The sequence below is a fragment of the Columba livia genome, chromosome 25 (genome assembly GCF_036013475.1).
Source record: "Columba livia isolate bColLiv1 breed racing homer chromosome 25, bColLiv1.pat.W.v2, whole genome shotgun sequence".
NCBI classification, from domain to species: Eukaryota; Metazoa; Chordata; class Aves; order Columbiformes; family Columbidae; genus Columba; species Columba livia.
In genome coordinates, this window is record NC_088626.1 from 5,745,022 (window position 1) to 5,756,658 (window position 11,637).

The following is an 11,637-nucleotide window of genomic DNA, read 5'->3' on the forward strand; positions in this document are numbered from 1 at the left end:
CCAGATCCCTCTGCAGAGCCCTCCTGCCTTCCAGCAGGTCGACACTCCCTCCCAACTTGGTGTCATCAGCAAATTTGCTGATGATGGTCTCAATCCCCTCATCTAAATCATCAAACAAGATGTTAAACAGGACAGGACCCAACACTGACCCCTGGGAACACCACCAGTGACTGGCCGCCAGCTGGATGCAGCCCCATTCACCAGCACTCTCTGGGCCCGGCCCTCCAGCCAGTTCTTAACCCAGCAGAGAGTGCACTTAACCCAGCAGAGAGTGCACTTACCAGGCATAATACTATGGCAGACAAGTGTGCAGGTCTCTAGTCAGTGGGCTGAACTGATTGCAGCATTCCTTGCTATCCTTGAAGGGAGGGCACATTATTTATATACTGATAGTTGGGTAGTGTATAAAAGTCTCACAATCTGGTTGCCCCTCTGGGCCCAGGACGATTGGCATGTACAGAGATATCCTATATAGGGGGCAGATATATGGCAACAAATTGGGCAGCATGCACAGACATCTCCTTGGAGACATGCTTCAGCTCATCAAAAAGATGACTCACTTGAGTCACAGAACAAGAGAGAGGTAGATGAGATGAGCTCTGCCGACATACATGCTCAGGCTTTAAATGCGCATTTTGCTTGTGGTCATCGCTCAGCTTCTACTGCACGTGCATGGGACGTTGCTCATAACCAAACCCCTGTGCCACTACATGCTTATACGTCATGTGCACATAACTGCGCTACTTGTACCCGGTTACACCTGAGAGCACCATGTAGGCCGTGGGGACAGATGAAGCGTGGTCAGTGGGCTTTGAACACCTGGCAAGTTGATTATGTGGGCCCCTTACCCCCATCTAGGGGGTGGCAATATGTACTCACTGCTGCGGATACAGTGTCAGGGCGATTATTTGCCAAACCCACTAAACATGCTAATCAGCATAATACGATTGAGGCGCTAGAACAACTCAACCATCACTATGGACCTCCCCATCAAATACAGAGTGACCAAGGGACATGCTTTAGTGGATGTAATGCACAAGACTGGGCTCAAGGGTTAGGGGTAGACTGGTTGTTCCACATTGCATATCATCCCCAGGCCAATGGTTTAATTGAAAGGATGAACGGGATGTTGAAGGAACAACTGAAGAAACTAACCAGTACTAAAACTTTGCAACATTGGAGCCCACATCTGACTAAAGCAGTTTTTTTGCTGAACAGTTGGAATATCCATAATCAAACACCCTGTGATCGCATCGCAACACCCCCAGTGCAAAACATGGTGCAGACTGAAATCCTTCCAGATGGCATTTCTTCCAAAATACTAACTACAGGGGAAATGGAATTATTCACCCCGATGGATTGCGAAGTGGGACTGTGACCTATTAATCTGGATGTGAAAGTCCACATAATAATTCCTGAGAATGGTGTATGGTTGTGTCCTCTGACTTCTCCTCTTATGTTGCATCCTTTGCTAATATCGGACTCTCGAGTTCTTGTATTTCAGGTATCTTCAATGACTACTTGTGCTTTGTCTAGAGGAGACAGCATTGGAACGGTGTTATTTGTGTGGCAGACCCAACGTCATGTTGAAGTTCAATCTGAGAAAGCACAGGCCATGGCTTTCCAGTCTGTGTGGGTAATTACCCCACACCAGGTTGTCAAGCCTGGAGTAATACTAGCTGAAGGAGCTGGAGCAACAGCGTATGTATTACTGGAAGGAGAAGATGCCCCTGTTTTCCTCACTTATCAGAGATTCTCGTCATGGCTTGTAACCCTATGTTACAAGTATAATATGCAGGACACACCTCCACAAGACTAACAGCTGCAGATCTCTTACTGTCATTTAGTAACGCAATAGCTCTGCTACAGATATGTATTATGCCAAGGGGTTTTGTTTGGGTTGTTTTTTTCACATTAATGTTTGTCATTGTTCTTTAGCCTTGGGTAGGTAGTGGCTGAAGATGCTGCCCTGATTTTTTAAGGCAAGTGCTGCTTCAAGACAGCTAATGAACTAGTCAGAATGGAAGATAACACCTAAATACTTGTGGGACTGACACATCAAATGAAGCAATCCACTGACAGTGCCTGGCCGAAAGACTCATCTCATTCCTTGAGAAGATAGACGGGATGCCAGATGCAACCTATCATTGCACACATATATTTGTTCCTTTTCTCTCTTTATATATGTATATGTGTTTGTTGGGTATCTCTGTAAATTGTTCTGTTCTGAACTTTACACGCCCAAGTGAACACCTCTGGTCATTCTGGCCCCAGCAGAGATGGTCCCTTGGGCGAGGGGGTGGAATGCATGGGAATTGCAGAAGATTGGGCGAGGAGGAGAAAGGTAAACACGCTCGAGTGACCCGCAGCTGGGGTATAAAGAAAGCACATACATCACATTAATTGTTCTACTGACCTTGTGTGCTTGACAAGTAGAACCTCTGTGTGAGATAACACAGGCCTGAGGGAAACCCTACGGTACCTTATCATGTCTGAGATTCCTGCTTTGTTTTGAGAAAGAGCAGAGCACAGCAAGAGGCTGCATCTGCTCTAAGCCTTTAAACACAGGCGAGCGCAGACGGCCTAACGATCTTCCAGCAGGGCTAAACTTATCAGCGCCTGCATCCCCGCTGGTGTCACCTCTGCCTGGGAGCTTAGGTGTGGCTTTGGAGATCCCCCAGTAGAGAGGTAACTAAAATAAAACTTGCTCTTTGCAATTGCATTCGTGGCCTCCGGCTCTTCTTGTGACGTGCCTGTGCTTGTCCACACAAGTGGCTTCTCTCTGAGCCAATGGGACGAGCAGATTTGTACACAAAATAGGCACAACTGTAAGAGCCCGTGAGTTATCTCCCGTCAGCCGGAGATCGTAGTTGCAGTTTTTCAGGTTTGACACTGGGATGGAGACGGCAAGTCCAAAGTCAGTGTAGTTTGGGACTTCTCTGACATAATCCAGAGACACGGGGATGGAGCAGAGGAGCTTGATGGAGTTCCTGTTTCTATAAACCTGCTGTTGAGGATCCAGGGAAAAAGTTGGGGCCACGGGAGCAGCTGGAAAAAAAATGAAAAAAAACAAAAACTACACAACAAACCAACATAATGCAACACAGAATACAAAAAACTGGCTGCGCATTGACACAAGGACCTGTGCACAAAGCCAGTGTCATGACTCAGCCTAGAAAATCAGCTTACTCTTTTTCTGATTACTATTGAGGCAAATAGGGAGCCCTGAATGACAAAACAGGGTGTGGGGGTCATTTGCGTCTCTGTCTAAGGGCAGAGAAAAAACAGCCCCTGGATCTCAGAGCTCAGCGTAGCTTCCACAGTTTCTTTCCATTCACTGAAGTGCAGAAAATAAGTATTTTCACATGCCCAAAGTAAGAAGGCAAGTAATATACCCCAAACCCTGCTGGAAGTTTTCCTGGAGCTGACACAGCCGTCAGGCCAACAAATTCCTGCTTTCGCAGAGCAATCCAGGAGCACAAAAGCTTGTGAGAGGCCAGAGCAGCTCCATGTGTCCACTGGTGACCCAAGGACAAGGCCATCAGCCAAGATGACGCTCTCCAGGGAGGCACGTGGTATCAGCTCCAATTGCAGCTGAGTCGTAAGACAAGACCAGCCTACCCTGAACCTCAACGGTGAGAGGAAAGCTCCGCTTGGAAGGGATTTCCTGTCCAGAGTCCTCCATGAAGTACATGTATGAGCACTCGCCAGCAGACACTTTTGTAGCTGTGAGCTGCAGCCAGGCAGTCAGGAGGGGGTACAGTGATCGCAGGTCGATTTGCTCCCCAGTTTGATTGAAGAACCAAAATCTGCCAATTTTCCTCATCGTCTTGGCCATGCACAGAAAAGTGAGATGTTCCCCTTCATAACAGAAATGGTAACTGGGGTCTGTGGAGAGCGCAGGGGGTAAAAGGGGTCTGGTGAAGAAAAAAAAAAGGATTTGGAGGTTGGGAGGAAACTTTGCATAAGGAGAAGTGAGACACCTGTTTTCCCTGTGTTTTAGAAACCCCAGCCAACTAGAGAGCATCTAGGGAGGGGTTGAGCTGCACTTACCCACAGAGGACACAGCCAACGGCAGCAGCTGGAGGAAAGCCAGGAGAGATCGGCGTTGAGACAACGAGTGCAAGGAGGCTGCAAAAGGGAGAGAAAAGAAATCACTGACGCGGCCACTGCCCAATGGAGTCCTGTCCCTCGTGACCACCGTTCCAGGGGGCAGCCCCCCCACAACGTCACAGATTAACACAGGTCGTGGTTCCTCTTTGTGCCACCGTGGCACGGAAAGCCAAGATGGATCATGAAGAAAAATTAAAAACAATTTCACAAGACAGTGAGGCCACACCGGGAAAAAAAAAATCTAGAAACCTGAACTTATCTTTCAGTTACATGTGACACGTGTTGCATGAGATCATTTCTTCTGTCAGAAATGATTTGCTGATTGCCAAGCGATTGATTGATATCGGCAGTGGGAAACGGTATGTTGAAACTTAAAGAAATGAGGCTGTAGGAGAAAGGAAACTTTGGGGTTTCTGGCCAGCTTGAGGTGGGCTGTTGCTGGGATTGGAGATGTGAGGGGCTGGGGAGCTGTGGTGGGGCAGCCTTGGCTGGCAGACCAGCTCCATGCACCCCTCAGCAGGATGGGAATGAAGAATATGATGAGCAAAAGTAAGAAAACTCATGGGCTAAGATAAAAAAAAAGTGAGATAAATAATTGAAAGAGGAAGAGAGAAAAAAACGGAACACGTGATGCAAAGACTCATGGGCTCCCACAAGCACAGGGAGATCCAGCAGACCCTGAGCGATGGCTGCCCTCCAGCCTCCCTTCCCTGCCTTTTTACTGATAAGCACCATGTTAGTGGCATGGAATATCTCCTGGGACAGACGGGGGTCCAGTACCAGTACAGTTTGAGGGTGGACCCACTGGAAAGCAGCTCTGTGGAGAAGGACTTGGGAGTTCTGGTTGACATCAGGTTGGCCACAAGTCACCAATGTGTCCTTGTGGCCAAGAGGCCAAGGGTACCTGGGGGATATTAAGAAGAGTGTGAGCAGCAGGTCGAGAGAGGTGAATCCTCCCGCTCTGCTCCGCCCTGGTGAAGCCGCATCTGGAGTTCTGGGTCCAGTTCTGGACTCCCCAGTTTAAGAAGGGCAAGGAATTACTGGAGGGAGTCCAGTGGAGGGACACAAAGATGCTGAGGGGTCTGGAGCATCTTTCTAATCAGGAGAGACTGAGAGAGATGGGGCTGTTGAGCTGGAGAAGAGAAGCTGAAAGGGATGTGATCAATAGGATCAGTATCTCAGGGTGGGTGTCAGAGGATGGACCAGACTCTGTTCAGTGGTGCCCAACGCCAGGGTGAGGGGCAACGGCCACAGACTGAAACACAGGAGGTTCCATCTGAACATGAGGAGAAACTTCTTTGTTGGGAGGTGCCAGAGCCTGGCCCAGGCTGCCCAGAGCGGGTGTGGAGTCTCCTTCTCTGAGACATCCAAACCCATCTGGACCCACCTGTGTGATCTGCTCTGGTGACCGTGTGTTAGCAGAGCGGTTGGACTGGATGACCTCCAGAGATCCCTTCAACCCAAACCAGAATGGGGTTCTGTGAGAAGAGAAGCCTCCAGGGAGACCTTATTGTGTCACATGTTGGGCATGTCTCCAGGACCACCATGGCAACGAGTTTTCAGTCCAATTGGTCCTGTCCTGAGAATTTAGATTTGCAGTTGACAGGACAGAACTAACTCCATCAGCTCAGCCAAGAAATAGATGAATTTTACAAATATACAGAATTCTATATGAATATATAGAATATGTGAATATGAATATTAATTACATGAATTATGTAGTTATGTAATTATGCAATTATTATAAATTAATGAATATTAATTACATTAATTAAATGAATATTAATTACATATGGAGGAGAGGAGGAAATGGAAAGGGAGATGGAGAGAGGATGATGAAGACAGGAGGGAAGAGGGGATCAAAAAACAGAAAGGAGAGAGGAAGAAAGAAGAGATGACAGCAGCAAAAGAGAGACTTGAGAGGGGTATAAGGCAGAAGAAGGGGAAATTATGAAAGAAAGGAAAAGAAGAGGGGAAGAAATGAGAAAAAAGATAGCTGTATGGGAGGAGCAGCAAGGGGAGGATGAGACACTCACCCAGAAGCATCACGAGGCTGTGACCATCACGGCACACGACCCAGGGGCTTCTCAGGGCTCCGTGGCGGCCTGTCCAGGAGAGCAGCGAGCTGCCTGCTGGCCTTGTCCTGCCCGGTGTTTCTGAACCACCTTCTCCAGCCATCTGACACGAGCTGGGCAATCAGTGGGGCAGGAAGGGCTGATAATGAAGGAGAAGCCGCTGACCACAGCTGGGAGGAAGCTCGGGGGAAGCTGCACACTGGATGTGGCATCTTGGGGCTGTCATGTTTTCGGGATCTTTTCCTTTCCACATGCCCTGGATCACCTCTTTGCCCCAGGAACCGTCGTCCACCTTGCGCTGGGGGACATCGGTGGCTGTTCTCTCTTCTCCCTCAGGCACCTTCCTCACAACGAGTGACGAAGAGGATCAGCAGTAGCGCGGTCCTTGATTCTTGTCCCCATTTCCCACGGGATCCAACCTTCCCTTTCCGTTTTCCCACGGCTCCCATCAGGTCCGTGACCAATCCAGAGGTGTCGATAGTCTGGTGACCTGCAGCAAAACGGCCGGGAAGGGACGTCAGCTAACGAGTCGCATGAAGATGGTTTCCATGGCTTCCTCTTGCACCAGAACTGGGACGGCATCAGTGTTTGGAGTTACTTTTGCTTTCTCGGAGAGAATACAGATAACGAGATGTCGACATTAACACCTCGTGAATACATCGAGCTTTCTGTATCGCTTTATTCAGTATGACTGTAGATAAGGGCAGCAGCGAACAGTCACTGAAGCTTAAAGAACGTTTTTAAAACAAGTACCAAGGCCTCATATTTGTTCGGAAGCTTTTATTTTCAGGGAATAATACTGTTTAAGGGTCACTTTGGAAAGATTTAGAAGTTGCAGAGGACTCAAGGGCCCATCTCAAGATGCACCAACATCCAGTTAAAACATTTGTTTTGGAACGAAAAAAAGAAATTGTTTCTTTCTCCCTTCTTCCCTCAAACAGAGCAGAGGCCACAAGTGAGACCCCTGTTGAGCAAAGACATGACCCACGTAATCCTGAGACTTTTGAGCAGGGCCTGTTGCGACGTGACAAGGTGTCGAGGGTTAAGATTGCGGGGTGACAATAAAACCCTGGCAGATGTATTGTTAACCCCCTCTCCCCCCCCACTTCCCCCTTTGTGCCCCTCCCTCTCCCCCCTTCCCACTCAGGACAGGCGATCGGGAGGGAAAGAAGGACAGAGAGAAGAGAGTTGGAAAAATTAACAATGTTTTACTAATGCTACTAATAAGAATAGAGAAAATAATACAAAATATACAAAACCAATCTTGAAAGTCTCAGCAACTGCAGGGCAGGCACCCAAAGTCCTGGACTGGACTCTGCAGCCAACTGGAGCTGGATTCAGTCTGTCATTGGCCTCAGTTCACAAGCCAACACCCAAAGTCCTGGACTGGACTCTGCAGCCAATCGGAGCTGGATTCAGTCTGTCATTGGCCTCAGTTCGCAGGGACGACTAGCAAGGTCCTCTCCTAATGTCGGCCATAAGCAGAAGGGAAAAAGCAAAGGAAAAAGGGCCGAGATCCTCGTGATCTCCCACTTTTATATGAAGTATTCACGTGAATGGAATGTTATACACAGTTGGTCAGTTTCTTGGTCACTTGCTTCTCGTCGCCCCTCTCACGAGATGTCCATCCGTGCTTATCAATAAGTTTGCATTACATTGCCAGGTTTGCCAAAACATGTATCTGGTTCTCCAGGAAAATGCAGTTAATATGAAGGCTTTAGCTAACAGGAAAAATTCACTGAAAGAGAAACTTGTTTTTAACAAAACCAGGACACAAGGGGTGATGGTTTTCAGCTACAGGAGGGGAGATTCAGGCGGGACATGAGGAAGAAACTTCAAACCATTTTTGGTTCGTTGCTTTAGGCCCTGCTGAACGGAACCTCTGAGAAGGAGCTGGGGCTGAGCTCGGCCTTGTAAAACAGAGGGAATGTTTCACTTCTCCTCTCACAAAGTTCCCTCCCAGCCTCCAAATTCTTTTTTCCCCCAGAGAAACCCCAGGATCTCAGGGACTCCCCCAGGGATCCCAGAAACCACTGAGACCCCCCCAGCCCCACAGGGACACTCACAAGAACCCCTGGGATGCCCCCCAAACCCAGGGTCCCCCCCAATAACCCCTTTCTCCCCTCCAGCCCCCCAGGGACCTCACAACCCACCCAGGACCCCCAAGGGGCAGCTGCATGTGTGTGCGGGGGCTCTGACACCCCAAAAGTGATGGGGCACATGGGGTGATGTGGACCCCCCCGTGGTGTTTTGGGGGGTTCCCAAGTTGCCGTCCCCCCCACTTTAGAGTTTTTGTACAAATTGCCTCTATATTTGTACCTGGGGGAAAAAGTGGCCCCTCCCCAGTGCTGCTTCCCCAAACCTGGGGGAGCCCGGGCGGGTCCTCTGGGTCCCCCCGCTGGCACGGGGGGGAAATGAAAGGATTTTGCACAGAAATATTAATTATTGGTGGGAACAAACTGAGTTGAGGCCTAAATCAAGAGATTTAGTCATGTGATCAGAGTGATATTGGCTATTCAACTGTTTAATCACAGAATTTTTAAATTACAGAATGCAGATTACAGGATTTTTAATTACAGAAAATATTTAACTGTTTAATTATGGATTTTTAATGTGGAGAGGGACCAATGCAGTGGTTTTTAAGCCCAAGGCTCTACAGATCACCGCTACCTCTGATGGACATCTAATCCCAAGAAATTTAATTGGAAATTAATTTAATTTGAAACGTTCTTCATCAAACTGTTTAGGTCACTTTTGAGATACAAAAAGTTTTTAAAGCAAAACATTAATCCCAGTAAATTTACCACAACATTCCCTTCCATGAAACAAAAATTCAATAAAAACTTCAATAAAACTTCAAAATTTTTTGGTTTTTATTTAACATTCAGACGTCATGTTTAATTTTACACGGTTAATTAATACACTGGAGACCTTGGTGCGGGGGGGTTGGGTGGAGTGTGTGTCAAGGGGACATTGGGGGGTACATTTGGGGCTGTTTTGGGGTAAAAAAGGGGGACTGGGGTTCAGGGGGATTTGGGGGAGTCGCGGGGGGCGGGGAGCGATCGGGATGTGCGGGGGGTCCCTGGAGGAGTATTCGCTGGGGGCAGGCCGGTCAGCAGCGCCTCCCCCCGGCAAAGAGACCCAGGGCCCCCAAACCTGGTCCCTCCTGCCGGCTGCACCCCAACCCCCCTACAGCTCCCCTGCACCCCCAGACCCGCCGGGTGCCCCCCACAACCCTCCGGAACAACCAAACCCGCCCCCCCGCCGCTCACCCGGGACGGAACCGGCGGCGATCGCGGTCCCGGCGCGTTGCTGAGGAGGATTCTCAACCGCGGAACTGCGCGGGGGGGATCAACGGGACGCACCCCCCCTGCTGCCCGAGGGCAACACGGCGACCGCCCGGCACCGGCCGGCGGGGCCGCACCCCCGGGCCCCCGCCCCGCCCCGCGCAGCCGCTGCAGCCGCAGGAACCGCCCGTGGCAGCGGCGCTCCGGCAGCAGCGGCGGAACGAACCGCCATGGCCGGGCTGCTGCTCCCGGGGCCGGCTGCGTAGCCACTCCCCCGGCACCGCCATTGGCCGCACAGCCGGCGTGTCACCGTCCGTCAGGACCCGTCCCGAGCCGCGATTGGCCTGGAGGCGGCCTCTGATGCCCATTGGCTGTGCCCCTTAGGGCGGGAATCCCCCCCAACCCACACACGCCGCGCACGCGCAGTGTATGCAGCCACGGCTCCGCGCCTGCGCAGTGCAGCCACCCCCCTCCCAGCCCCAAGATGGCCGCGGCGGCGGCGGCCGCGCTTTCCCGCGGCGCCGTCGCCCTCTGCGGCCTCTCGCTGCTGCGGCTGCAGCGGGGGCGGCGGCTGCGAGAGGCCGCACGGCGCCTCCGGAGCTCCCGGCACCGCCGGGCGCAGGCGCGGAGCCGCCGCCTCTTCGTTTCGCTGTGGCTGAGGGAGCGCTTGGGCGCAGCCCGGGCCCCGGCGGCGGCCCCGGGGCGGGAGCGGCGGCTGTGGAGCAAGGCGCGGAGCTCGGCCTTCTGGGAGACGGTGCGGGCCAAGGCGTTCAGCCGCGGGGAGTGGCGGGAGAACTTCCGCCTGGGCCCGGCCACCTTCGACTTCCTGGCGGGGCGGCTGCGCGCGGCCATCGAGCGGCGCGACACGTGCATGCGGCGCGCGGTGCCGGCCGAGGTGCGCCTGGCGCTCACGCTCTGGCGCTTGGGCGCCTGCACCGAGTACCGGGCGGTGGAGCAGCAGTTCGGCGTCTCCCGCTCCACCGTCTGCAAGATCCTGCGGGACGTCTGCGAGGCCGTCGTGGCCAACCTGGCCCCGGCCTTCGCCGCCCCGCCGGCCGCCGCGGGCGGGTTTGCGCTGCCGCAGCTGGCAGGGGTGCTGGCGCGGCTGCGCGTCCCCATCCGCGCTCCCGCCGAGGACGCCGCCAGCTACAGCGCGGGGCGCGGCTGGCACGCCGTGGAGCTGCAGGCCGCCGTCGACGCCCGCGGCTGCTTCTGGGACGTCGAGGTGATGCCGCCGGGTGTCAGCCTCCGGCGCTCGGCGCTGTACCGGCGGGCACAGCGGGGTGGGCTCTGCCCCGCGCCCCCCGCGCAGCTGGGGGCAGTGACAGTCCCCGCGTACCTGCTGGGCCGCCCCGGCGACCCGCTGCTGCCCTGGCTGCTGCGGCCGTTCGGCGGGGCGGAGGCGCGGGGGCGGCGGGGGCGGCGGCGGTTCAACGCGGGGGCGGCGGCGGCGCGGGCGGCCGCCGCGGGGGCGGTGGGGCGGCTGCGGGGCCGCTGGCGGTGCCTGCAAAAGCGCAACGACACGGACCTGGGGTTCCTGCCCACGCTGCTGGTGGCCTGCGTGCTGCTGCACAACGTGTGCCAGGCCCGTGGGGAGCCCTGTCCCCGCCACTGGCTGAGCCCCGCGGCGGAGGATGGGGACGGCGAGCGGCAGGGGGACGTGGAGGGGCAGGATGAGGGGGAGGGGGAGGAAGATGAAGATGAAGAGGAGGGGGCGGCTGCACGGCGCATCCGGGAGGCACTGGCTGCTGCCCTGCAGGGCTGAGGGGGGACCCAGGCATCCGGACCAACATTGGAGGGACCCAGAAGTCCCGGACCCACATCTGGGGGGACTCAGGAGTCCACGACCCACAGATTGGAGGGACCCAGGTGTCCAGGAAGGGTGTTGGGTCATGGCAATAAAGTTGTTTTTGGAAAGGAACTCTGAAAACACCTGGTTTCACCTGAAAACTGGGGGGTGGGGTGATCACACCTGGACCCTGCACCCCTCACTTGGGGCCTGTGACCCCCACGTTGGTCCTGGCCCCACAGTGGAGCGTTCCCTCCCATCTTGCCCCAAAATTGGGGCTTCTTACTTTTCCTAAAGTCACTTTTATTTTTTTATTTCAATAAATCAACATTATAAAAGGAGACTGGGGGGAAGGGCAGCCCCAGATGCTGGG

General features: G+C 53.3%; 1 protein-coding gene across 4 annotated transcripts; it reads right to left on the reverse strand.

The window, feature by feature from the left end:
• Window positions 1-995: 995 nt before the first annotated feature.
• LOC135576315 (uncharacterized) lies at window positions 996-9,823 on the reverse strand. 4 transcript variants are annotated; one of them, XM_065040713.1, is made up of 6 exons: window positions 9,461-9,823; window positions 6,150-6,795; window positions 4,846-5,017; window positions 4,054-4,131; window positions 3,622-3,917; window positions 996-3,048 (listed from the first exon to the last, which is right to left on the reverse strand). In XM_065040713.1, exons 3-6 carry the CDS (start codon window positions 4,962-4,964, stop codon window positions 2,693-2,695), a joined length of 849 nt encoding a protein of 282 aa, XP_064896785.1. In that variant the 5' UTR covers window positions 4,965-5,017; window positions 6,150-6,795; window positions 9,461-9,823; the 3' UTR covers window positions 996-2,692. The 4 variants fall into 4 exon arrangements, with proteins under 4 accessions (XP_064896785.1, XP_064896787.1, XP_064896786.1 ...); XM_065040715.1 differs by having other exon boundaries at window positions 4,894-5,017; window positions 9,461-9,821; XM_065040714.1 differs by having other exon boundaries at window positions 6,150-6,678; window positions 9,461-9,815.
• Window positions 9,824-11,637: the final 1,814 nt, after the last annotated feature.

What these genes read in the sequence shown, in the direction of transcription:
- LOC135576315 (XM_065040713.1), bottom strand. Translation starts at nt 4,964, where the DNA reads ATGTCAACCAGAACTCCCAAGTCCTTCTCCACAGAGCTGCTTTCCAGT. An exon ending in TATTCCATGCCACTAACATG is followed by an intron (nt 4,132 to 4,845) that starts GTGCTTATCAGT and finishes TCCCTTTTGCAG; the next exon opens with CCTCCTTGCACTCGTTGTCT. An exon ending in GTTGGCTGTGTCCTCTGTGG is followed by an intron (nt 3,918 to 4,053) that starts GTAAGTGCAGCT and finishes TTTCTTCACCAG; the next exon opens with ACCCCTTTTACCCCCTGCGC.